This window comes from Lepisosteus platostomus, chromosome 4 (assembly GCF_059453375.1).
Source record: "Lepisosteus platostomus isolate fLepPlt1 chromosome 4, fLepPlt1.hap1, whole genome shotgun sequence".
NCBI lineage: Eukaryota > Metazoa > Chordata > Actinopteri > Semionotiformes > Lepisosteidae > Lepisosteus > Lepisosteus platostomus.
The window spans coordinates 6,423,532-6,446,813 of NC_142614.1; the positions used below are offsets into that span (position 1 = coordinate 6,423,532).

At 50.7% G+C, this 23,282-nt stretch overlaps 1 protein-coding gene and 1 long non-coding RNA gene across 19 annotated transcripts in view; one reads left to right on the top strand and one right to left on the bottom strand.

The window, feature by feature from the left end:
* The window catches only part of LOC148672263 (uncharacterized), a 94,380-nt gene that overhangs the window by 19,363 nt on the left and 51,735 nt on the right, over positions 1-23,282 (bottom strand). The gene's annotated exons all lie outside the window — the stretch shown is intronic.
* Positions 1,064-21,690, top strand: spred3 (sprouty related EVH1 domain containing 3). 18 transcript variants are annotated; one of them, XR_015935727.1, is made up of 8 exons: positions 1,064-1,498; positions 9,265-9,433; positions 11,447-11,615; positions 12,593-12,654; positions 12,879-13,043; positions 14,786-18,742; positions 18,778-18,824; positions 18,860-21,690. XR_015935727.1 is itself a non-coding variant. In XM_088627863.1 (6 exons), exons 1-6 carry the CDS (start codon positions 1,488-1,490, stop codon positions 15,935-15,937), a joined length of 1,728 nt encoding a protein of 575 aa, XP_088483989.1. In that variant the 5' UTR covers positions 1,064-1,487; the 3' UTR covers positions 15,938-21,690. The 18 variants fall into 18 exon arrangements, 1 of the variants encoding a protein (XP_088483989.1); XR_015935724.1 differs by having other exon boundaries at positions 14,786-18,470; positions 18,539-18,620; positions 18,688-21,690; XR_015935721.1 differs by having other exon boundaries at positions 14,786-18,470; positions 18,539-18,586; positions 18,653-21,690.

Consider the following 23,282-nt stretch of genomic DNA (forward strand, 5'->3'; position numbering starts at 1 on the left):
AGCCCGGCAATCCAGTCCCCCTTGCGGTCGGTGGGCTCACAGAGACCCACCCAGGGAGATCCCGGTGTTGGCGGGCAGAGGGGGTCCCCAGCGCTGGCCCACGCAGGCTGCGTCTCCGCGTGTCAGCGCGCCGCGGGCGTGGGGGAGCTGTCCGCGGTGCTGAAAGCCCTCTCCTCTCGGACCCCCGCCCATTAACACAGATGTTTGCTTGGGCTGAGAGGACTCCCATCCACATTCTGCCGGAAAGGAAGTGGAACAAAAGCCGTAGGGGGCCTTTCAGCACCGCGGACAGCGGACAGCTCCCACGCAGCGCAGCGCGGACGAACAGGGAGTGTGTCCGAGACGGGCTTTCTCGCGGACCCCTCGGAGGCAGAGGTGTGAGTTTAACCTTTCATACGTCACCTGCTCGGGCCTCCTGCCTCGCCCCCAGAGAGTCAGCAGTTTGTATGTCCACACCCGGACACAGCCCAGTTCCCCGCGGAAAGTTTCCTTCGTCCTCTGCCGGGTGAGCAGTCTCGGCCAGAACCTCTGTTTTGTGTGTGTGTGTGAGTGTGTGTAGTGTGTGTGTGTGATTGTGTGTATGATTGAGCGTATGTCAATGTGTGTATTAGTGCACGAATGTGCGTGTGGTGTGAGTTTGTGCATGAGGGAGTCTGTGGTGTCTGTGAGGGTGTGCGATTGTGTGTGTATGTCTGCGGTGTGTGGATGTGTGTGGTGTGAGTGTGTGTACGTGCTTGCCTGTCGCTGTGTTTCTGAAGGTGTGTTGCTTTGTGCGCTGTTATTAAATCTTTAATAGTATCCGGCAATCGATTAGTCAGTGTGTGTGAGCAGTGTGTGGGAGTACGGGTGTACTGTCAGTCAGTAGGTCAGTCAGTGTGTGTGTCTTAATGCACAGAGTGTGTCGGTGGGCTGATCTGCCTTTTTACGTAGTCTGTAACAGTGGCGGTGTCTTGCAGTCAATTAGTGTGTGTGTGTTTTTTGGGGTGTCTTCACGCAGCTTGTACGCGGTCAGCCCGTCAGTCACCCATCCGACCCCTGAGCTCTGTCGCCCCTTCTGTCCGTCTGTCCGAGTCCGGTGTTCGGGAAACACAGTTTGAAGGGAAACCGGCAGGCGCAGGCAGGGAAGAGGTGAAGGAGGGAGGGAGTGATTAGGGAGAGAGAGAGAGCGAGGCAGAGAGAGAGAGAGAGAGAGGGAGAGAGACGGAGGGAGGGAGGGAGGATGCTACCGCGGCGAGCGGAAAATGGCTGCTGCGCGCCGGAGCCCCTTCCTGATACACGGCGAGAGGACATGAAAGATGGGAGAAAGGGAAGAAGATAAAGACATGAGCGGCTGAGAGGAGAGCGAGAAAGAGAGAGCGAAAGAGAGCGTGAGAGAGAGGGTGCGTGTGTGCTCGCTCGTGAGGGAGAGAGAGAGAGCGCGAGGGGGGAAAGGAACCATACATCAGACCGGGGGGCAGCGAGCTCGAGGCGGCGGGCGACACCGAGCAATGGAGCGCGAGTGAGTCTCGAGGTTTTTTTTTCCCCTTTTTAAAAAAAAATAAAAATAAAATCAGATGAGTGAGACGGTCGTCTTTCGCCAGGCAATATTTTGCGTTATTTCCAACAGTTTCACTGACACACACACACACACACTCTCTCTCTCTCTCACTCACACACACACACACATACGCGCACACACAAACAGACACACGTATACATGTTCAGAAAATCACCCCGGCTCAGTCATAGATGAAAATCATTCACCCACCCGGCGTCCACAGAAACAGAGCGTTCAGATGTAGGTTCAGCCGTCATGTAGAGATGGCAACTGCAATATTATTGACGTTTTGTTAAATAGCAGCTACGCATCAGTGCCGTATGATGAGACAGGTACAAACCTTTACGGTAGTCTGGATTTAGCGGTGGGAAACCGCTGGAAATTGAGACGAACAGAGAAAGACAGCTCTCTCACCACCTTCCCTAGTGCTGTCGGGGCATGTTCGCACGGTGTTGTCGAAGCGGCTAGAATATGGCGATTTTGTTGTGTGTTTGTTTTTTTTTTAAATCATTGTATTTGTTCTTGCCCACTCTCGGGTTCACAAGCGCCCTTCCGCCGCGGTGACGGGGGAGCTCGCCGGCGGGTGTGGGTGATAGTGAGGGGAGGAGGAGGCAGGCGCCGTCGATGGGATTTTTTTGTTTTTCTCAACGAGTCCCTCGGTTTCATTATGATTTTTTAAAGCCAAACTTTATGAATGGAATTTGATCTTTTTTTTTCTCCCTGCCGCTCTCTCTCCCACCTCCTCCCCCTCTCCCAACACCTCTCTCTCTCTCTCTTCCCTCCCTCCGACTCTCTCTCTCTCTCCTCTCCTGCTCCCCGCTCCTCAAATACCACACAACCCCCCCCCCCCCCCAACACACACACACACACGCACACACGCACACATACATGGACGCGTCTCGGCCGAATATGCAGGGAAACGCCGAGGGGACGAGTTTCTGAATCGCTCTGCTCCGCGTCGCGTTTTCATTCATAAAATAGCGGGGCCGCCTGGGTGTGAGTCCGTGCCGTGCGTGCGCGCGAGGCGCGAGGCGCGAGGCGCGAGCGGCCGGGCGGGCGGGCAGGGAAGCGCTCCGCGGCGTCTCGGGCCGCCCGGGCGGATAACAGGAATATCCGTGACTGAGACTGAGACGCCTCTGAGGACCGCACCCGCCCTGCCCCAGGGCTGTTCATCCCGCCGTGGGGTGTGCTCGGTGTGGCGCTCCGGCCCGGGCCGGGGCCGGTTCGTGTGGTCACAGGGCTCGGGCTCGGGCTGGGTTTGTACTGGCTCTGAGCGCAGTCCCGTCTCTGCCTCGGGCTCGTCTGAGCTCCCGATGGGCCGCGCATCTTCTCTCCTTCCGCGCCGGGTCAGGCTTTCCATGACAATGTGGATTTTTAATTTCAAACAATTGCATTCTCAAGTACTGTCAATATCTGTCGTCTGACTAAGGACAGAAACCTGACTGCGCGATATAAGTCGAGGGGAGGGTCACCTATGGGCGCGTTTCACAGCCGCTGCGAGATATCTGGCCGGTCGGGTGTTAGGACGGCTCGATTATTAAAGTTGGAATAACGGTTGGTCCCGATCACGTGACCCCCCATTCACAAAAAAAAAACCCATCCACCCTCGCGCAGCCCTCGCTGCACTAGCGATGCGCGAGCGAGACTCGCAGGCTCGAGCTGCCCCTCCGTGAGAAGCGCAGCACGAGTCGCACCGCGCTGTAATCGTCTGAGAAACACACCGGTAGAATAAATGCATGAGCCTCCTCTGTCTGGGTTGTGCTCGTCTGTGTGGGGCACTGCGCTTAAAGGGCTGCTTACGTCATATTCCAGAGGGTTAAGATTCCTAAAGCTTGAGAAGCTAAGACGGTGTCAATACTTGTGTCGACGTGTTCTGATCATCTTTTATTAGTAATTCCACATTTAAAAACAGTCTCACTTCAGGCACTTGTCGTCTTCTGCGCAGTCTGGTACAGTGTCGGTGTGTGTTTGCGGCTGGGGTGAACTGTGTTTTCATCGTCACACCTGCACAGTAAGGACAATGTAATTAAGAATCATAATAATAATAATAGTGAGACACTGTGCGTAAGAGAGAGAAGACGGAGTGAGGACTGGGACTGTGGCTCCTATTGTAACAGGACTGTTCTACTGTACTGGGACTGTAGCTCGTACTGTAACAGGACTGTTCTACTGTACCGGGACTGTAGCCCCTATTGTAACAGGACTGTTCTACTGCACTGGGACTGTAGCTCCTATTGTAACAGGACTGTTCTACTGTACTGGGACTGTAGCTCGTACTGTAACAGGACTGTTCTACTGTACCGGGACTGTAGCCCCTATTGTAACAGGACTGTTCTACTGTACTGGGACTGTAGCTCCTTCTGTAACAGGACTGTTCTACTGTACTGGGACTGTAGCTCCTATTGTAACAGGACTGTTCCACTGTACTGGGACTGTAGCCCCTATTGTAACAGGACTGTTCTACTGTACTGGGACTGTAGCTCCTATTGTAACAGGACTGTTCTACTGTACTGGGACTGTAGCTCCTATTGTAACAGGACTGCTCTACTGTACTGGGACTGTAGCCCCTATTGTAACAGGACTGTTCTACTGTACTGGGACTGTAGCTCCTATTGTAACAGGACTGTTCTACTGTACTGGGACTGTAGCTCCTACTGTAACAGGACTGTTCTACTGTACTGGGACTGTAGCTCCTATTGTAACAGGACTGTTCTACTGCACTGGGACTGTAGCCCCTATTGAAACAGGAGTATTTTGCTGTACATGATTCTTACTCATTATTTACCATGGTTTTAAACACAGTTATGATTTTATACATGGCATCCAAACAGCATTTCCATTCTCTGGGGAAGAGTGCGCGCTGCACCAGAGATCACCGCCACTTGTGAATTGTGACAGTTCAGGCTTGTTTGCTAATTAGCAGAGTTTCAGTGTTCTAACTGGGAAACAGAGTCGGGCGAAAGGAGGCGAAGGGCCCATCAGGTGATTAACAATGAGCCCCGAGCCCAGTGTGTGACTCCACCATATGCGGAGTCAGAGGGTCAGAGTGCAGGGTCAGTCATTTATACAGCACCCCTGGAACAGCTGGGGTTAAGGGCCTTGCTCAGGGGCCCAACGGAGTAGGATTCCTCTGCCGGCCGCGGGATTTGAACCTGCAACCTTCCAGCCACAGGCGCAGGTCCTCAGCCACAGAGCCACCCATGGAGAGCAAGCTGGGGTATGCGAAAAGTTCCTAATGCAAGAAAGTGTATATGGCCAATAAAGTGATCTGATCTTAACCTTAATATGAGTCACCTGTTACAGATGCAGAATTAGACCTGTGCAGGAAGTACAGTAGGAGGTTTGCTGCAGGTCACTCATGCTTGTGACAGTATGTCCCCTTGGAGGACGATGACCACGATGGCAGGCAGAGTGATTGGTGGTGTGTGCTGTAGACAGCGAGCAGTGTTGGAAAGGACAGAGGTAGGAGAAGTGTTCTGTGGCTTGTTGCATGAAAAACCTTCTGTTAATTGTGTCCCCAGTTTTTCCCCCTGAAGTGTTCCTTGAATCCGAGGCTGAAGGGTGTTTTGAAACCTCTTGCTCAGGCTGAATTATCCATGTTTTGCCCTTGAGCTCTCGACAGGTCGAGAGGGTCTTCTGATCCTTCTCACTGGGCTCCAGGTAGAAGTCGGGACCTCTCTGGGCCATAGTGTCTCGGAAGAGGGGGTGAACCCCACTGGGGGGACGACTGTGCTGTGAAAAAGTGGGTACCGAGAAGGGAAGCTCTTGCCGACTCTGATTGAAAAATCTACTGCATGGTAAAAGCACAGTAAAGTGTGGTGAAGCACAGTGAGGTTGTGGTAAAAGCACAGTAAAGTGTGGTGCAGCACAGTGAGATTGTGGTAAAAGCACAGGAAAGTGTGGTGAAGCACAGTGAGGTTGTGGTAAAAGCACAGTAAAGTGTGGTGAAGCACAGTGAGATTGTGGTAAAAGCACAGTAAAGTGTGGTGCAGCACAGTGAGGTTGTGGTAAAAGCACAGTACAGTATGGTGAAGCACAGTGAGGTTGTTGTAAAAGCACAGTAAAGTGGGGTGAAGCACAGTGAGATTGTGGTAAAAGCACAGTACAGTATGGTGAAGCACAGTGAGGTTGTGGTAAAAGCACAGTAAAGTGGGGTGAAGCACAGTGAGATTGTGGTAAAAGCACAGTACAGTGTGGTGAAGCACAGTGAGATTGTGGTAAAAGCACAGTACAGTGTGGTGCAGCACAGTGAGGTTGTGGTAAAAGCACAGTAAAGTGTGGTGAAGCACAGTGAGATTGTGGTAAAAGCACAGTACAGTGTGGTGAAGCACAGTGAGATTGTGGTAAAAGCACAGTACAGTGTGGTGCAGCACAGTGAGGTTGTGGTAAAAGCACAGTAAAGTGTGGTGAAGCACAGTGAGGTTGTGGTAAAAGCACAGTACAGTGTGGTGAAGCACAGTGAGATTGTGGTAAAAGCACAGTAAAATGGGGTGAAGCACAGTGAGGTTGTGGTAAAAGCACAGTAAAGTGTGGTGCAGCACAGTGAGATTGTGGTAAAAGCACACTAAAGTGTAGTGAGGCAGTGAAATCATGGTGAAACACAATGAATTGTAGTGAGGCAGTGAAATCATGGTGAAACACAGTGAATTGTAGTGAGGCGGTGAAATCATGGTGAAACAGTGAATTGTAGTGAGGCAGTGAAATCATGGTGAAACACAGTGAATTGTAGTGAGGCAGTGAAATCAGGGTGAAACACAATGAATTGTAGTGAGGCAGTGAAATCAGGGTGAAACACAATGAATTGTAGTGAGGCAGTGGAGGCTCAGAGAGCAACAGCTCAGGAGGAGAAACACTGTGGACAGCCAATGCCAGGTTTCCACATCGCTTTGCAAATTTGCCATGTTAATGGATAAAAAATAGAACGTTCATCACCCACAGCCTCATTAAAATCCTTGGATATATGTAAGGCATTTTCCTGCACTGCTTGCCTCTCAGTCTGGTCTACTGGTTGAATCAACCGCAATAAAAACGCAGACCTGATAGCAGCTTCATATTGCAGCCATCCTAACCTAATTGTGACTTCAGTTCTCAGAAGCTGAATGCTGCAACAGCACTCGCACAGGAAGTAGAAATATGACTTCCTGTGAGTAGTAATGTGTCATTTACAGAGTGAAATGTCAGCTGATGGCTGCAAGCCGAGCGCACTGTAAACTGATGGCATCAGGCAGGAAACGGCAGGTTGACATGGGAAAGCTGGAGTGATGTCATATCCAGGTCACTCCTGTTTTGAATTTAAAGAAGGACACAAGGAGGCTACAAAATGGCAGCGATGTCTGTGAGAAATGTAAAGTATTTTTATTCATTGTTACATGATTATGTTACCGGTGCCCTTCATTTCTATAATTTATCACTATTACTTACTTTCCTTTATTGTCCCAGCTTTGCAGGCAGGCAAAAGACACAACACAGTACAGAATACATTGAACCCAACATGAGCAGTTTAACAAATGAGACCAACAAATATGCTGAGAAAGAAAACATATATGAATAAAAATACAGTGTTAATTGTCCAATTGGTTAATTGCCATGGGAATAAAAGATAACTTGGTTCACTTGCACTTGAATCTAAGCGGTCTATCTCTGCCCAGAAGGAAGGAGCACAGATTCTCTGTGCAAGGGGTGGTCACGACAGCCAGTGATAACATCGCCTTCTGCAGTTTCTTTGACATAGATGTCTGACAACTGTAGCTATTGGGCCCTGATATGTCTCTGGCTGCCGTCACGATCCTGCTCAGTGTGTTTTTACTACTTGTATTAAATCTTTGAACAGATTCAGTGTAAGTTCTATAGTATAGAGTCAATGCTGTAGTACACACATTTAAAAGAGTGGAGTTTTCCTGGGAAGAACAGTCGCTGTTGGGTTGTCTTACATACGACATCCATGTTTTCCTCAAAGGATAGTTTGTAATCAACAGCAGTGCCGAGATATTGGTCATTTTTTCCAATTTAAATTTCTTGCTCCTGAGTGACTGTTGCTTTTGTGGCTGGTGGTTGCTTTCTATAATCAACGATCACATCTTTTGGTTTCTGACACCTTAAGTTGAAGGAAGGAGTTGCTCCACCATTCAACACAATACCACCCCACAGGCCCGTGATCAGTGTGTTTGTCTTGGAGGGTGTGGACAATGACAGAGTCCTCAGCTAACTGAATGAAGTGTCTGTTTCTCCAATGGGCTTCTGCAGCTGTGTGTATAGAGAGTGCATAGGATGTGGGACAGCACACAGCCCTGAGGCAACCCAGTGGAGAACAAAGGTGCTCTGATGTAAGACAATTTGCCCTCACTCTTCATAATCTGTTGGACAAAGTATAAGATCAACCTACACTATTCAAGTAGACCATTGAATAGCGTGGTTTAGTGGTCTCAAAGGCTGATTTATTTCTATAAATAAAAGCCTTGTATGTGTCTTGGGACCTCCTAGATGTGAACATAAGGGTTTCAGTAATGTGAGGGTAGCATGACATGAGGTAGACTCCTTGTGTCATGATCACTGGAAATATAATATTCCCTGTTTTGATTACTAGCTGCAGTAAATGATCTGTGGATCTTGTTACTTTTTTTGAAGAATCCCAGTTTATAAATTTCAACAAAATGCCTGGGCCACTCGTTCCAGATTCCCATAATCCTTTGTCTGGGCTGTATCATATTGTAACCCTACCCTCCAGAGATCACTGGTCCAGTCTGTGTCCTATTGTACCCCTACAGTCCAGAGATCACTGGTCCAGTCTGTGTCATATTGTAACCCTACAGTCCAGAGATCACTGGTCCAGTCCGTGTCATATTGTAACCCTACCCTCCAGAGATCACTGGTCCAGTCTGTGTCATATTGTAACCCTACCCTCCAGAGATCACTGGTCCATTCTGTGTCCTATTGTAACCCTACAGTCCAGAGATCACTGGTCCAGTCTGTGTCATATTGTAACCCTACAGTCCAGAGATCACTGGTCCAGTCTGTGTCATATTGTAGCCCTGCATACAGTCCAGAGATCACTGGTCCAGTGTATGAGTAGTCTATGAGTAGTCATGTGCTACTGGCTTTGGGTGGGCTCCATTTAGCCAGGGTTTCCTTGGGTCTTTCCAGGGTGCCTGTGATTGTGTAGCGTTGTCCACTGGAGACTTCTTGCTCCTCCCTGCAATGTTAATCTCATCTAAGCCTCTGTGGAGGTGGCAGCAAGTCCCAGGGCAGAGGAGAGTGTCTTCTTTTCTTTGTTTTTATCTCAGTACACCAACGTAAATTGTTGTAAAGTGCAGTGTTACCAAGCAAGTAGCCTGGTCTTGTCAGAACCCACAGTGTATTAACCTGTCTTTCTCTTGCAGTGCAGTGTGTACAGTGTGTATTAACCTGTCTTTCTCTTGCAGTGCAGTGTGTACAGTGTGTATTAACCTGTCTTTCTCTTTCAGTGCAATGTGTACAGTGTGTATTAACCTGTCTTTCTCTTGCAGTGCAGTGTGTACAGTGTGTATTAACCTGTCTTTCTCTTGCAGTGCAGTGTGTACAGTGTATGATCCTGTGTCTATCTTATAATGTATGCCATGTGTCTTTCTTTCCATATACAGTATATATTTTTTAATGGTTTTATCCAATGTAACTCCCATCTGCGGTCATCTTCACTGCAGGGTATATATTACCAGAATCATTCAGGTAGCCCTTGTCTCTCTCTGTCCCAGTGTGGTGCGGGTTCGAGCAGTGGTGATGACCCGCGATGATTCCAGTGGGGGCTGGGTCCCCCTGGGGGGCGGTGGCCTGAGCCACGTGATCATCTGCAAGGGGCGGAGCCTGGAGGACAGGGGGCGGAGAGATTACATCATCCGGGGGGAGCGGCTCAGGGACCGGGCGGTGAGTGTGCGTGTGTCTCTGTGGGCGTGGCGCTGGGTCGAGCACATCTGGAGCCCCACACGGGGCTCGGGCCCCCGCTGGGCAGGAGGGACCTGAAGGAACTGGCAGCAGGGCTCGTTCCAGAGGAGACTGATGTGGTTGTGGGGCAGTGCTGGGGGTGTGTCCAGAGCTAGGTCCGCTGTGTGTGACATCAGCGCTCGGAGAAGCAATGAGCTCTTTCTCACTGTACATTCGAGCGCCGCGTCCGTCAGGGTGTGACTGATATCTGGACACCAGGATCAGGATGTCATTCCTGGTCCACTTGCTCACAGAGAGCGCTGCGTGTGCGGTACTTGATTGTGTTGTGTTCTACATAGATGTGAGGGTGTTGTATTGATGATGATGTGTAGTGTATTGATATGAGGGTGTTGTATTGATGATGATGTGTAGTATATTGATGTGAGGGTGTTGTATTGATTGTGTTGAGTTGTATATTGATGTGAGGGTGTTGTATTGATTGTGTTGTGTAGTATATTGATGTGAGGGTGTTGTATTGATCATGATGTGTAGTATATTGATGTGAGGGTGTTGTATTGATGGTGTTGAGTTGTATATTGATGTGAGGGTGTTGTATTGATTGTGTTGTGTTGTACATAGATGTGAGGGTGTTGTATTGATTGTGTTGTGTTGTATATTGATGTGAGGGTGTTGTATTGATCATGATGTGTAGTATATTGATGTGAGGGTGTTGTATTGATTGTGTTGTGTAGTATATTGATGTGAGGGTGTTGTATTGATCGTGTTGTGTAGTAACTTGATGTGAGGGTGTTGTATTGATCGTGTTGTGTAGTATATTGATGTGAGGGTGTTGTATTGATTGTGTTGAGTTGTATATTGATGTGAGGGTGTTGTATTGATTGTGTTGTGTTGTATATTAATGTGAGGGTGTTGTATTGATCATGATGTATAGTATATTGATGTGAGGGTGTGGTATTGATCGTGTTGTGTAGTATATTGATGTGAGGGTGTTGTATTGATTGTGTTGAGTTGTATATTGATGTGAGGGTGTTGTATTGATTGTGTTGTGTTGTATATTAATGTGAGGGTGTTGTATTGATTGTGTTGTTTAGTATATTGATATGAGGGTGTTGTATTGATTCTGTTGTGTTATATATTGATGTGAGGGTGTTGTATTGATCATGATGTTTAGTATATTGATGTGAGGGTGTTGTATTGATCATGATGTGTAGTATATTGATGTGAGGGTATTGTATTGATCATGATGTGTAGTATATTGATGTGAGGGTGTTGTATTGATCATGATGTTTAGTATATTGATTTGAGGGTGTTGTATTGATCATGATGTTTAGTATATTGATTTGAGGGTGTATTATTGATTGTGTTGTGTTGTATATTGATGTGAGGGTGTTGTATTGATCATGATGTATAGTATATTGATGTGAGGGTGTTGTGTTGATTGTGTTGTGTAGTATATTGATGTGAGGGTGTTGTATTGATCATGATATATAGTATATTGATGTGAAGGTGTTGTATTGATTATGATGTATAGTATATTGATGTGAGGGTGTTGTATTGATCGTGTTGTGTAGTATATTGATATGAGGGTGTTGTATTGATCGTGTTGTGTAGTATATTGATGTGAGGGTGTTGTATTGATCGTGTTGTGTTGTATATTGATGTGAGGGTGTTGTATTGATCGTGTTGTGTTGTATATTGATGTGAGGGCATTGTATTGATTATGATGTTTAGTATAGTGATGTGAGGTGTTGTATTGATTATGATGTTTAGTATATTGATGTGAGGGTGTTGTATGGATCATGATGTATAGTATATTGATGTGAGGGTGTTGTGTTGATCGTGTTGTGTTGTATATTGATGTGAGGGCGTTATATTGATTATGATGTTTAGTATAGTGATGTGAGGTGTTGTATTGATCATGATGTGAGGGTGTGGATTCATGGTGTCTTGGATATTAAAATCAGGTGCTTCACCCTCCCCTGCTGTCTCCCTCAGCCCGTGCTGGAGTGTGCTGTGCAGAGAGGGCTGGTCTACAACAAGGTGAACCCCATCTTCCACCACTGGCGTGTCCAGGACAAGAAGTTTGGCCTGACCTTCCAGAGCCCTGCTGACGCAGTCTCCTTCGAGCGAGGGCTCCACAGCGCCATCGACAGGCTGGACAGAGGTGCTGCACCAAGAGGGGGGAGGGCTCAGAGGGAGAGAGCGGAGAGAGAGAGGGGTTCAGAGGGAGTGTAGGAGACCAACAGATACAATGAGAGAGCGAGAGGGGGAAGGTAACATGGAGGCAGAAGAGAAGCAGAGGCAAGGCAAGAAACAGACATGTACAGAAAGGGGTCCATAGACAGATATGCAAAAGACCCCCATCCTTAAGGTCCTATAGGTGCCTTAAATCCATTTTTACTAATAGAAGTTAGCAACTGGCAAGACTCAACAGCGACATCCCCAGGATGAAAAGGGTACTGCAGGTAGGGGGGACACGCAAAAGAGAGAAAAAGCAAGCAAGAGTTTATTTCACACAGCATCCGTTCTATTGTATCTTTGTTTATGGTGTCTGTATTTACATCTGGATGAAACCAGGCTGGGTGGGGCAGTGGTGAGCACTGCTGCCTTGCAGTGCTGAGGCCCTGGGTTTGATTCCTGGGGTGCTGTCTGTGTGGAGTCTGTATGTTCTCCCCGTGTTCATGTGGGGTTCCTCTGGGAGCACCGTTTTCCTTCCACAGTCCAAAGACAGGCTGGTAGATTGATTGGCTTCTGGGGGAACCGGCCCTGGTGTGAGTGTGTGCGTGTCTGTGATGGCCTGGCGTCCTCCCCAGGGTGTATCCTGCCATGCATTCATTGGTTGCTGGGATAGGCTCCAGCCCCCCTGTGACCTCATATTGCATGGATGAAAGAATGAAACCAGGCCTGCAATTGTGAGCTGTGTTACTGTTTGTTTGTTTTGGACACTGGAACAGTGACCTGTAATAACTCTACTGCCTGGGGTCGCTGACCTCTGTTTACCCCAGCACGTGGGGTAACCGATCTCTCTTTTCCCCATAGTCTGGGGTGACATGTGCTTAGAAAAGGGAATGGCAGCTCCTTCTCACTGTGTTTCTCTGTTGTCTCTCCTTGTCCTTGTCTTTCTCCCTTTCTCTCTCTCAGGCTCGGATTCTCCTTCCTCCTCCACACCAGAAGAGGGCGACACTGAAGACGATGGCCTGGCCGTGAGTCGCTCTGTGTCACTCTCTCCCTTGCTGCTCTGTGAATGCATGTCTCTGTCTCTTCTTTCTCTGAGATTGTGTGGATTGAACACGGTACATCAGCCCTCCCCTGTCCCGCCTCCCCATCTCCCCGTCCTCGCTCTCTTCTCCCCTGCTCCCCTCCCTCTCTCGCCCCCTGTGTGTTTCACTCCTTCTCCTCCTTCCCTCTCTCTCGCTCCCTCGCTCAGTCCCAGGACAGCGAGTCGTCCTCCAGCAGCCGAAAGGAGATGCTGCCCAGGCCTGCCACCATAGTGACCAGCCAGTCCTCCGCCACCTGCTTTGTGCGCCCCCCTGCCACTGAGGATTATGGGTACGGAACCGGACACACCGTTGCCACGCCAACCCCTGCACAGGTAAAGATGCCTATGCCCCTGTTACTATGGACACCACCTATTGACTGGCTAGAGAGCAAATACTTGACATTGATTACAGAAGAGGACGCTCTGATTTTTGCCTTTATTTCCCATTGTTTTACTCCTGGTGGAGCAGGGTGCACCAACAGTAATTGCGCCCTTCTTATTGCTACACCCTACTGGAAACTAGGAAAGAGCTGGGAATAAGACGATATGTGCTGCACCACTTTGAGTTCAAAGTGTGTCTTTGAGTTACTCCTACTCTTAACACCCACTCCCTGTGAAGTCCTGCGGTTTATGTTCTCCAAGTTAACAAATGACACATCCAGTCTACTGACTGCTATGCCCGTGTTATCAATGCTTCAATAAATCATAATAATAATTCCCAATGATCACACCTAGAACTTTAGCGGGTGCTGGGCTCAATTTCTCTGCTGCTGATGGTCCGCTTCAGATAGAAACATTGTAGACACTTGCATCCACGTAAACTGGCAGCTGATGTAAACTGTACAGTGAACACCTCAGTAGCTCAGTGTGATCTTGATGAGTATGTTCTTGCCTAGCTGTAGGAATAGCAGCCCCTGCACTTCTGTAAGGCTTGAGTGTCTGCTGCTAGGGCAATGAATATGAGAGAGATATACCAAAGGACGTCCTAGGTGCAAGACTTACTGTATATATGTAAGCAAGCAGAAATATGCAAGATAAGTATCTTTCTACCCAAGCCTACAGACTCTTATTGGACCCCTGTGTGTGGACACGCCTGGTGTCCAGACTCTTATTGGAGCCCCTGTGTGTGGACACACCTGGTGTCCAGACTCTTATTGGAGCCCCTGTGTGTGGACACGCCTGGTGTCCAGACTCTTATTGGAGCCCCTGTGTGTGGACACGCCTGGTGTCCAGACTCTTATTGGAGCCCCTGTGTGTGGACACTCCTGGTGTCCAGACTCTTATTGGAGCCCCTGTGTGTGGACACGCCTGGTGTCCAGACTCTTATTGGAGCCCCTGTGTGTGAACAGACCTGGTGTCCAGACTCTTATTGGAGCCCTGTGTGTGGACACGCCTGGTGTCCAGACTCTTATTGGAGCCCCTGTGTGTGGACACGCCTGGTGTCCAGACTCTTATTGGAGCCCTGTGTGTGGACACTCCTGGTGTCCAGACTCTTATTGGAGCCCTGTGTGTGGACACGCCTGGTGTCCAGACTCTTATTGGAGCCCCTGTGTGTGGACACTCCTGGTGTCCAGACTCTTATTGGAGCCCTTTGTGTGGACAAGCCTGGTGTCCAGACTCTTATTGGAGCCCCTGTGTGTGGACACGCCTGGTGTCCAGACTCTTATTGGAGCCCCTGTGTGTGGACACTCCTGGTGTCCACACTCTTACTGGAGTCCCTGTGTGTGGACACGCCTGGTGTCCAGACTCTTATTGGAGCCCCTGTGTGTGGACACTCCTGGTGTCCACACTCTTACTGGAGTCCCTGTGTGTGGACACACCTGGTGTCCAGACTCTTATTGGAGCCCCTGTGTGTGGACACGCCTGGTGCAGATCTGCATCTAGCAGCACCAACTGTGCTCACACTTTCTTTATGCTACACCTGAATTCAAACTAGAAATACATCTGGCCATCAGCTCTGATTTCACCAGCAGCCTAATTGTGCAATGCTTCCTGGTACAAAAGAGGAGCCACGCTCTCCGACATTCTCCTCTGTCTCCTTCTTGCCCTCTACCCTCTCTCTCCGTGTTCCTCAGATCCACACCCGCCCGCAGCAGCACCAGCCTGCGCCCGTGACGGCTGTCATTAACCCCCCTGCGCCCCCGCCTCCCGCTCAGCCTCCGCCCCCTCCCCTGCCCCCGCCCCAGGCCCCGCCCCCGGCCCCGCCCCTCTCCCCCCTCAGCCCTCTCTCCCCGACTCTCTCGCTGCTGGAGGAGAAGGACCTGCAGAGCCTGGACCCCTGCAAGGACCTGTGGGGCTCGCGCGGGTACGAGGACTACCGCCGGGCCGGGACCGCCAGGACTCTGGGCGTGCCTGCGGGCAGCGGCGGCGGCGTTGGCGGGAGCGGCGCGCCGGACAAGGCGGAGCTGTGCGTGGTGCGTTTCGAGAAGGAGCTGGCGGGCGGCCCGGCGGGCAGCGAGGTGGCCGTGACCCTGGACAGCAAGCCCCCGCTCCGGCTCGCCACGCCCTCGCCCACCTGCGGACCGGGGCCCAACGCCGTGGGCGCCACGCCCGCCTCGGGCCCCGCCGGCCCCTGCGCCCACGAGCCCGGGAAAGGATCGCCCTCCCCCTGCTGCATCCACACCTCGCTGGCCACCCCGCGCGCGCGGACTCGGAAACGGGGCGGCGGCGGCGGCGACTGCGGGCTGGGCCTGGGGCTGGGCCTGGCGGGCGGCCTGTCCCCCACGCTGGACGCCGCCGTCTCCTGCGCCGACGAGGACCACGCCGGGCCCTGCCCCCCGCCGGGCGGCTCCTCCTCCTCCTCCTCCTCCCGCTGCGTCTACTGCCGCTCCGTCTTCAGCGCCGCCGACAACGGCCGGGGCCGCTGCCGGGACGCCCCGGACCCGGCGCTGCGCTGCCTGCGCCAGTGGACCTGCGTGTGGTGCGCGGAGAGCCTGCTGTACCACTGCATGTCGGACTCGGAGGGCGAGTTCTGGGAGCCCTGCTCCTGCGAGGAGGACGCCGGGGGGGGCGGCGGCGGCGGCGAGGGCGGGGGCGGGGGCGGCGGCGGGGCCGGCGGCGGCTCGGGGGGGTGCCGCCCCCACGCCCTGTGCTGTGCCCGCTGGCTGGCCCTGCTGGCCCTGTCGCTGGTCGTGCCCTGTATGTGCTGCTACCTGCCCCTGCGGGCCTGCCTGCGCTGCGGAGAGCACTGTGGCTGCTGTGGGGGCAGGCACAAAGCCGTGCGGTGAGGCTGGGCAGGCTGGGGGGGGCAGGGGGGGGGCTGCCTTTGGGGTTTTGTCTTGATGGGGAGTGTAGTGTCAGAGCAGTTGTCGATTCGTGGCTGAGGTCCCGCGCACCTGAGTCTGTGCACACTGGCCCTGCATCGCGCCCCCTGAACCTTCACCCTGACCCTGTGTGAGCCTAGTCCCTCCCTCACCTTCCCTGCCTCCCGGTTCCCAGCTGACTGGGGTGCACAAGCGAAAAACCAAGAGAGAGGGGATTTCGGATTGGAGACGGGAAGCCAATTTTTACACAAAGGGTGGCAGGGGGCTGAAACAAGCTTCCCAGCCGTGTGGTTGAGGCTGATTCCCCGTTAAGCCTTCAGGCCCTGAGCCCTAGCTCACCCAACCCCCGGGGGTGTGTACGGACCACAGGCGCGGTGGACCTTTCTGAGTTTAACATGGACAGATCGCCAGTCTGCTGTTTGGAGATTTGGAGTGGGAGTGGGGGAATAGAGTTAATGCAACTTTTTTAAGAAAGTTATTATTATAACTGTTATCGCTATTATTCGTTTTATTTTTTAAATGTCGTTTTCCCCTCCCCCTCCAAAAAACAGGAGAATGGTCACAACAGCGAAAGGGTGTTTGAGTTAATCAGCAGTATTTATTTCTGTATGTATTGATTGGTTTTGTTGATTGAGGTTTTGATTTGAAGCACACACAGAAACACACACGTCCTCCCCAAACCCATGAGAACCACTGTGCTCTGGATAGATGAACTTGGGGAAAGAGTGAGGGAGGGAGAGATAAAGGATGGGCCTGGACAGAGAGAGAGAGACAGATCTGGACACACAGACAGACAGATCTGGACACACAGAGAGACATAGACCTGGACACAGAGAGAGACAAATTTAGATACAGAGAGACACAATCTGGATACAGACAGAGAGACAGGGGGACAGATCTGGCCACAGAGAGAGAGGGGGACAGAGACACATCAGGGTGTGCTGTACTCTTTTGTATGAGTTTGGAATAATCCACGATTTCTGCTATTAGTGGAGCGCTGGGTGGCCCCACCTCTGACCAGCATGTCCTGGCATCAGTCATGTTTCGGCACAATCACTGCCTTGGCCTTGTGGAGCACGGAGGAAGTGCAGAGATGCCAGAGGGGCTCACAGCGAAACACGGGTTCGAGATCGAAGACGTCACGGGGAAAAGTGCACAATCACCAAATGCCAACTGCTGTTGAAAGTCCCGTGGAGACATTTCCAAGACACGCTCCAGTCGTGTTCCAGATCTTCAGCTACCTCAGCCAGCATACAATCCTATTGCCACCGGACACCTGATCTCAGCCCCGAGCCCGTGTGTGGCTGGATGCAGCTTTGGCCAAGGCGGTGACATACTGCCCCGGTTGGGTCTCTTCTGTTGCCCCAGGATCCGGGCCTGATTTCCAGCGGATACCTGCCCCCAGCGGATACCTGCCCCCAGAGGATACCATGAGCTCGATGTTCAGAACTTGCCTGGCGCTGCAGGGACTACTGTGTGGTGGCAACAGCAGAGCTTTGTGTTTGCGAAGTGGAGTCGTGGTCGAGACGTGGCAAAGCAGAAAGCAAACCATGGGAGGAACAACAGTAGAGTGAGGTGGAAGGGTGGTATAAGCCCACTACTGGGGTAAATGTCTGGAAGAGACCATCCAGGTGCCTCTCCTGCCTCCACACTGCCAGCATGCTGTACAGGAAACAACACTGTTTAGAACAGAGGGCCTAGTGTGGCTCTGAGTCCTGGAGATGCAGATATAGTCTTTTGGGAAGGTGATTGTGTTTAAGCAGCGCACCTAGTCTCTCTGAGTCCTGGAGATGCAGATATAGTCTTTTGGGAAGGTGATTGTGTTTAAGCAGGGCACCTAGTCTCTCTGAGTCCTGGAGATGCAGATATAGTCTTTTGGGAAGGTGATTGTGTTTAAGCAGGGCACCTAGTCTCTCTGAGTCCTGGAGATGCAGATATAGTCTTTTGGGAAGGTGATTGTGTTTAAGCAGCGCACCTAGTCTCTCTGAGTCCTGGAGATGCAGATATAGTCTTTTGGGAAGGTGATTGTGTTTAAGCAGGGCACCTAGTCTCTCTGAGTCCTGGAGATGCAGATATAGTCTTTTGGGAAGGTGATTGTGTTTAAGCAGGGCACCTAGTCTCTCTGAGTCCTGGAGATGCAGGAAGGAAAGGCAACTGTGTGTGTATGTGTGGCCCAGGAAGCATTTCCCATGTCTCTTCCTGCGCCCCCCAAGTCTCCAATCAGAGCTGGGGGTGGACAGCTCCTGCTCTCTTCAGCCAGCTAGCTGTGGTTCATGTGGAAAGGAGTGAGGCTGGCAGCTTGGTTTCTGGGGCTGTTGGCTGTGTCTTGGGGTGCATCCTTGTTAAATTGATGCGGAAGAAGGTGTGCCCAGACCTCAGTTTCCAAGGCAGGCGGAGAACAGATCAGTGGCATGGAGTAAATTGCAGGTGTACAGATGAGCTGTTGGGAGTATAGCACAGATGTAATACAGTTGGGGCGGTGCAGAGTATAGCGCAGGTGTACAGTTAAGTTGGTGTGGAGTATAGTACAAGTGTGCAGTTGAGGTGGTGCGGAGTATAGTACAGGTGTACAGTTGAGGTGAGGATGGAGTATAGCGCAGGTGCACAATTGAGGTACTATAGAGTATAGTGCAGGTGTACAGTTGAGGTAGTGCGGAGTATAGTGCAATTAGAGTTGAGGTGGTGATGGAGTATAGCACAGGTGCACAATTGAGGTAGTGCGGACTATAGCGCAGGTGCACAGTTGAGGTGGTGTGGAGTATAGCACAGGTGCACAGTTGAGGTGGTGATGGAGTATAGCACAGGTGCACAGTTGAGGTAGTGTGGAGTATAGCGCAGGTGTACAGTTGAGGTGGTGATGGAGTATAGCACAGGTGCACAGTTGAGGTGGTGTGGAGTATAGCGCAGGTGTACAGTTGAGGTGGTGTTGAGTATAGCACAGGTGCACAGTTGTGGTGGTGCAGAGTATAGCGCAGTTAGAGTTAAGGTGGTGTGGAGTATAGAACAGGTGTACAGTTGAGGTGGTGTGAAGTATAGTGCAGGTGCACAATTGAGGTGGTGATGGAGTATAGAGCAGGTGTACAGATGAGGTGGTGTGGAGTATAGCACAGGTGCACAATTGAGGTGGTGATGGAGTATAGAGCAGTTGTGCAGTTGAGGTGGTGTGGAGTATAGCACAGGTGCACAATTCAGGCAGTGTGGAGTATAGAGCAGTTGTGCAGTTGAGGTGGTGTGGAGTATAGCACAGGTGCACAATTCAGGCAGTGTGGAGTATAGAGCAGGTGTGCAGTTGAGGTGGTGTGGAGTATAGTACCAGCGACGGGTCGGCTCCCTGGCATCCCCCCCCACCCCCCAGATGGTCCTCCCTCGGGAGAACAGGCCCCGAGAATCCAAAAGAGCTGGGGGCCCGTGTTGCGGAGACACCGCTGCCCGAACATCGGCGGGGCCGACGGAATCGTCGATAACAGCCTTCATCAGCCGAGCTCCTCTACCTCTGCCCAAGACCGAAGATATGAAGATGCCTGGAGGTCAGACCCCGCTTACTGACGTGAGCGACACAGGAATGGGGGGTTGCAGGCCTCTTCAGATCCAGTGGGAACCGGGGTTCAGTGGGAGGTGTGTCCTGTGGAAGAGTTAGCAAGATCCCACACACACTCTGGTGCTTCCTCCACAGTGACAGAGCAGCGCTGCTGCAGTTAGACACGGATTCCTATACTGACATTCCTCTGGATACAAGTACACCCAACATCTACACAGAGACAGCTTCTTTTACAGAGGTTTCAGAGCACAGCAGTGACGCCCCCAACAGCAAATGCTCCTTTTTGTTTGGTCTTAAAGGTATCTTATTTTTCTACAGAACTTGGGAACAGTTGCACCCCTTGTCCACGCATATAAAAGTGGTTTTCCGTACCCAGCCGACACACAGATAACCAGCCTGCAACTGGCTGGTGCTGCGTCTTTATCAAACCCACTTCCAGAGACAGCGGCCTGTGACCCCCAGACTGAAATCAACATGAACTCAAAACTGGTCAAACTTACTAATGATATTGGCTATTGACTGACTCACTGACTGACAGAACTACAGAGTGACACACTCTGACACTGACAGAACTACAGCATGACACACTCAGACTGACTCACTGACTGACAGAACTACAGAGTGACACACTCTGACACACTGACAGAACTACAGAGTGACACACTCAGACTGACTCACTGACTGACAGAACTACAGAGTGACACACTCTGACAGAACTACAGAGTGACACACTCAGACTGACTCACTGACTGACAGAACTACAGAGTGACACACTCTGACACACTGACAGAACTACAGAGTGACACACTCAGACTGACTCACTGACTGACAGAACTACAGAGTGACACTCTAACACACTGACAGAACTACAGCATGACACACTGACTGACAGAACTACAGAGTGACACACTGATTGACATGCTCATGGGCTGATACACTGACTGACAGAACTACAGAGTGACACACTGACTGACACTGACAGAACTAGAGTGACACACCCACTACCTGACACACAGAGACTGACAGAACTACAGCGCGACTCACTGACAGACTGGCGGAACGACAGAGTAACACGCTGGTCCGACGTGGAGTGTTAGAAATAAACACTTTCACGCAAGACTGGGCCAAGTGGGACAGTGTAGAGTCACAAGATTATCTACTGCCAACTACAAGCAGCAAGTCTGGCCGCTGTCCGACACTGGCCAGACAAATGGCTGTCTGGGTGGTATTACAATTTTCACAGTGTATGGAATTATTATCATTATTATTATTTTCAAGGAGCTTTGTATGGGTTGATGTATTCATAATGCTCTCAGTTTTGATTATTGACTGCCAAGGCCGTGATTGAGGAGGTGGTGCACTGTGGAAGGGAGAGCACAAGGTCGGTGTTTCACTGCCTCGCGCTGGATGGGACATCCCGTGATGTGCACAGCCCCAGACCCATCTCAGAGCGCATCAGTCCTGCCCCCCAGGACTGTCGGACGTGAACCCCACGTGAAGGGAGCACACCCCGCCCCCTAGGAGTCACTGCTGCTCTGCAGTTGCCTAGGGGAATCCAGGTTGAGGCCGTCTGAACCGAGCCCCTCACTCACCCCCTACTCACACACCCACACCTCTCCAACAGTCGCTTTCTTCACTGTTGCCCAGGGGAATCCCATGACCCCAAGGAAAACACACACTCCTATTTCTCCACCACGACAAAGGAAACGTCTAACACACCCCCATTTCTCCTGCGATTCCAGAGACATAGACTCCTGACAGACAGATGTACAGAGAGACACAGCAGTAACCCACACGTACTGAGACACCAGACATCACCCCGAACACTGAAGGAGAGACTCCCTGCAGGCCCCTTCCTGACATCTTAAATAAATGTGCCTTTTGATTTCAATGTTTTTAATTCTCCTTTCTTGGTTCTGAATTTATGTATTTATTTATTGCCAAGGTGTACATTATTTCAGTAATTATTTATTGGTTGATTATATATTATTTAATTAAATGTTTCTTTAATTTGTCCTCGTTTTCTCTTTTCATTTTAATTTTGTATATTTATTTGGACCTGGGTTTTGGTTTCTGAGCTGTCTTATTTTTCTGACTTTGTGCCAATGTGCTGCTTTGAAGTGTTACATATCGTGGGTTTCTATCATTTATTAAAACCCTCACTCTATATTTTAATGACCCACTGCCTCCTGTGTCTTCTTGCATCACTACAGAGGGTGAGAGAGTGAGAGAATGAGCAAGAGAGTGAAGGAGAGAGAGAGAGAAAATGAGTGAGAAGGAGCATCTGCAATAATCTGAAAACAGCTGGACCTCCAGAACACAAGTACGAAACGGAGTGGCTGATACACCAAGCAGGAGAGAAGAGAACCCTGGTTCTGGACTAGTAGCATGACACCTCTACAGCAGGAGCCTGTGACAGGCATGGCATGGTACCCAGCAGCCATATCACCCTGCAACTCACAGCTGGCTTGTGAGCCTGGTCAGTACCTGGATGTTGCTGGAAATGGTATTTCAGGAACCAGTAGGGGGCACTCATCCTGCAGTCTTTGAGGGTCCTAATGTCCCACTATAGTGATGGGGATACTGTAAAAAGGCGCTGTCCATTGGATGAGACATACTGTAGCATCTGTGGTCATTAAAAAATCCCAGTGCTTTTCTCAAAAAGAGTAGGGGTGTTAATCCTGGCACCCTGGCCTTCACCCATCATGGCCTCCTAATAATCCCCATCTCTGAACTGGCTTCATCACTCTGCTCTCCTCCCACTGAGAGCTGCTGTGTGGGGAGTGTACTGGTGCACTATGGCTGCTGTCACATCATCCAGGTGGGGCTGCACACTGGTGGTGATGGTGGTGGTGGTGGAGGGGTTCCCATTACTTGGAAAGCTCTTTGAGTGGAGTGTCCAGGAAAGCACTATTTAAGCATGAGGAATTATTATTAAATCCAGCCCAGGTGTCCTGGGTATTGGAGTGAGGTCAAACACTTTACTATCCGAGGATCTCCATTCGCTTCCACTAGATGGCGATATAAGCACAAGAGCCGTCGGAGGCTCTCTGTGACCAAAATAAAGCGGACATCAGGTCACTCGCCAACTACCCTATTGTCAAATCAAATGCTTCAGAAACTGCAACAGAAATTCACAACACTCTGAAGTGTCCTTAAATGGGCACTTTGTTTAACCGATTCACTGAAACAAGCGTTTCTCTTTCTCATCTCCAGAAACTGGCGATTTCTCGTGACCCGTCAGGCTTGCTGGTGAGACCTTGACAAGCGGGTCTCGTCCTGATCCAACCTGATCACAGCCAGCAGCCCGATCACCCTGCAGCTCCCAGCTGGCAGCCCCCTGGAGCTCAGCAGTGTGAGCCTGGTCAGTACCTGGAGGGGAGACTCCTGGGAAAGCGGAGGCTGCTGCTGCAAGAGGTGTTAGTGGGGCCAGCAGGGGGCGCTCACCCTGCGGTCTGAGTGGGTCCCAATGGGCCAGAAGCCGGTGAACGCTGCACGGAAAGACGAGTGTCTCATCCTGTTTTAGGAGAGAGGGAGGGAGGTGAAAGATGAGGCAGAGGAACAGTTAGATGGTGAGGAAGAGGGCGGGAGATTTGTGCTTTGCATATATCTACATAGTTTTTCTAGAAAGTGGATCAAATACTTTAACTAGGGAAGCTGGCAGATAAATTACTTCACATACAGTACATCTGAAAAGGTATTGGACAATATTGTAATTCCTTTGCACACAGTGTGAAAGGTATTGGGGCGGTGAAATGAAATCGGACGTCT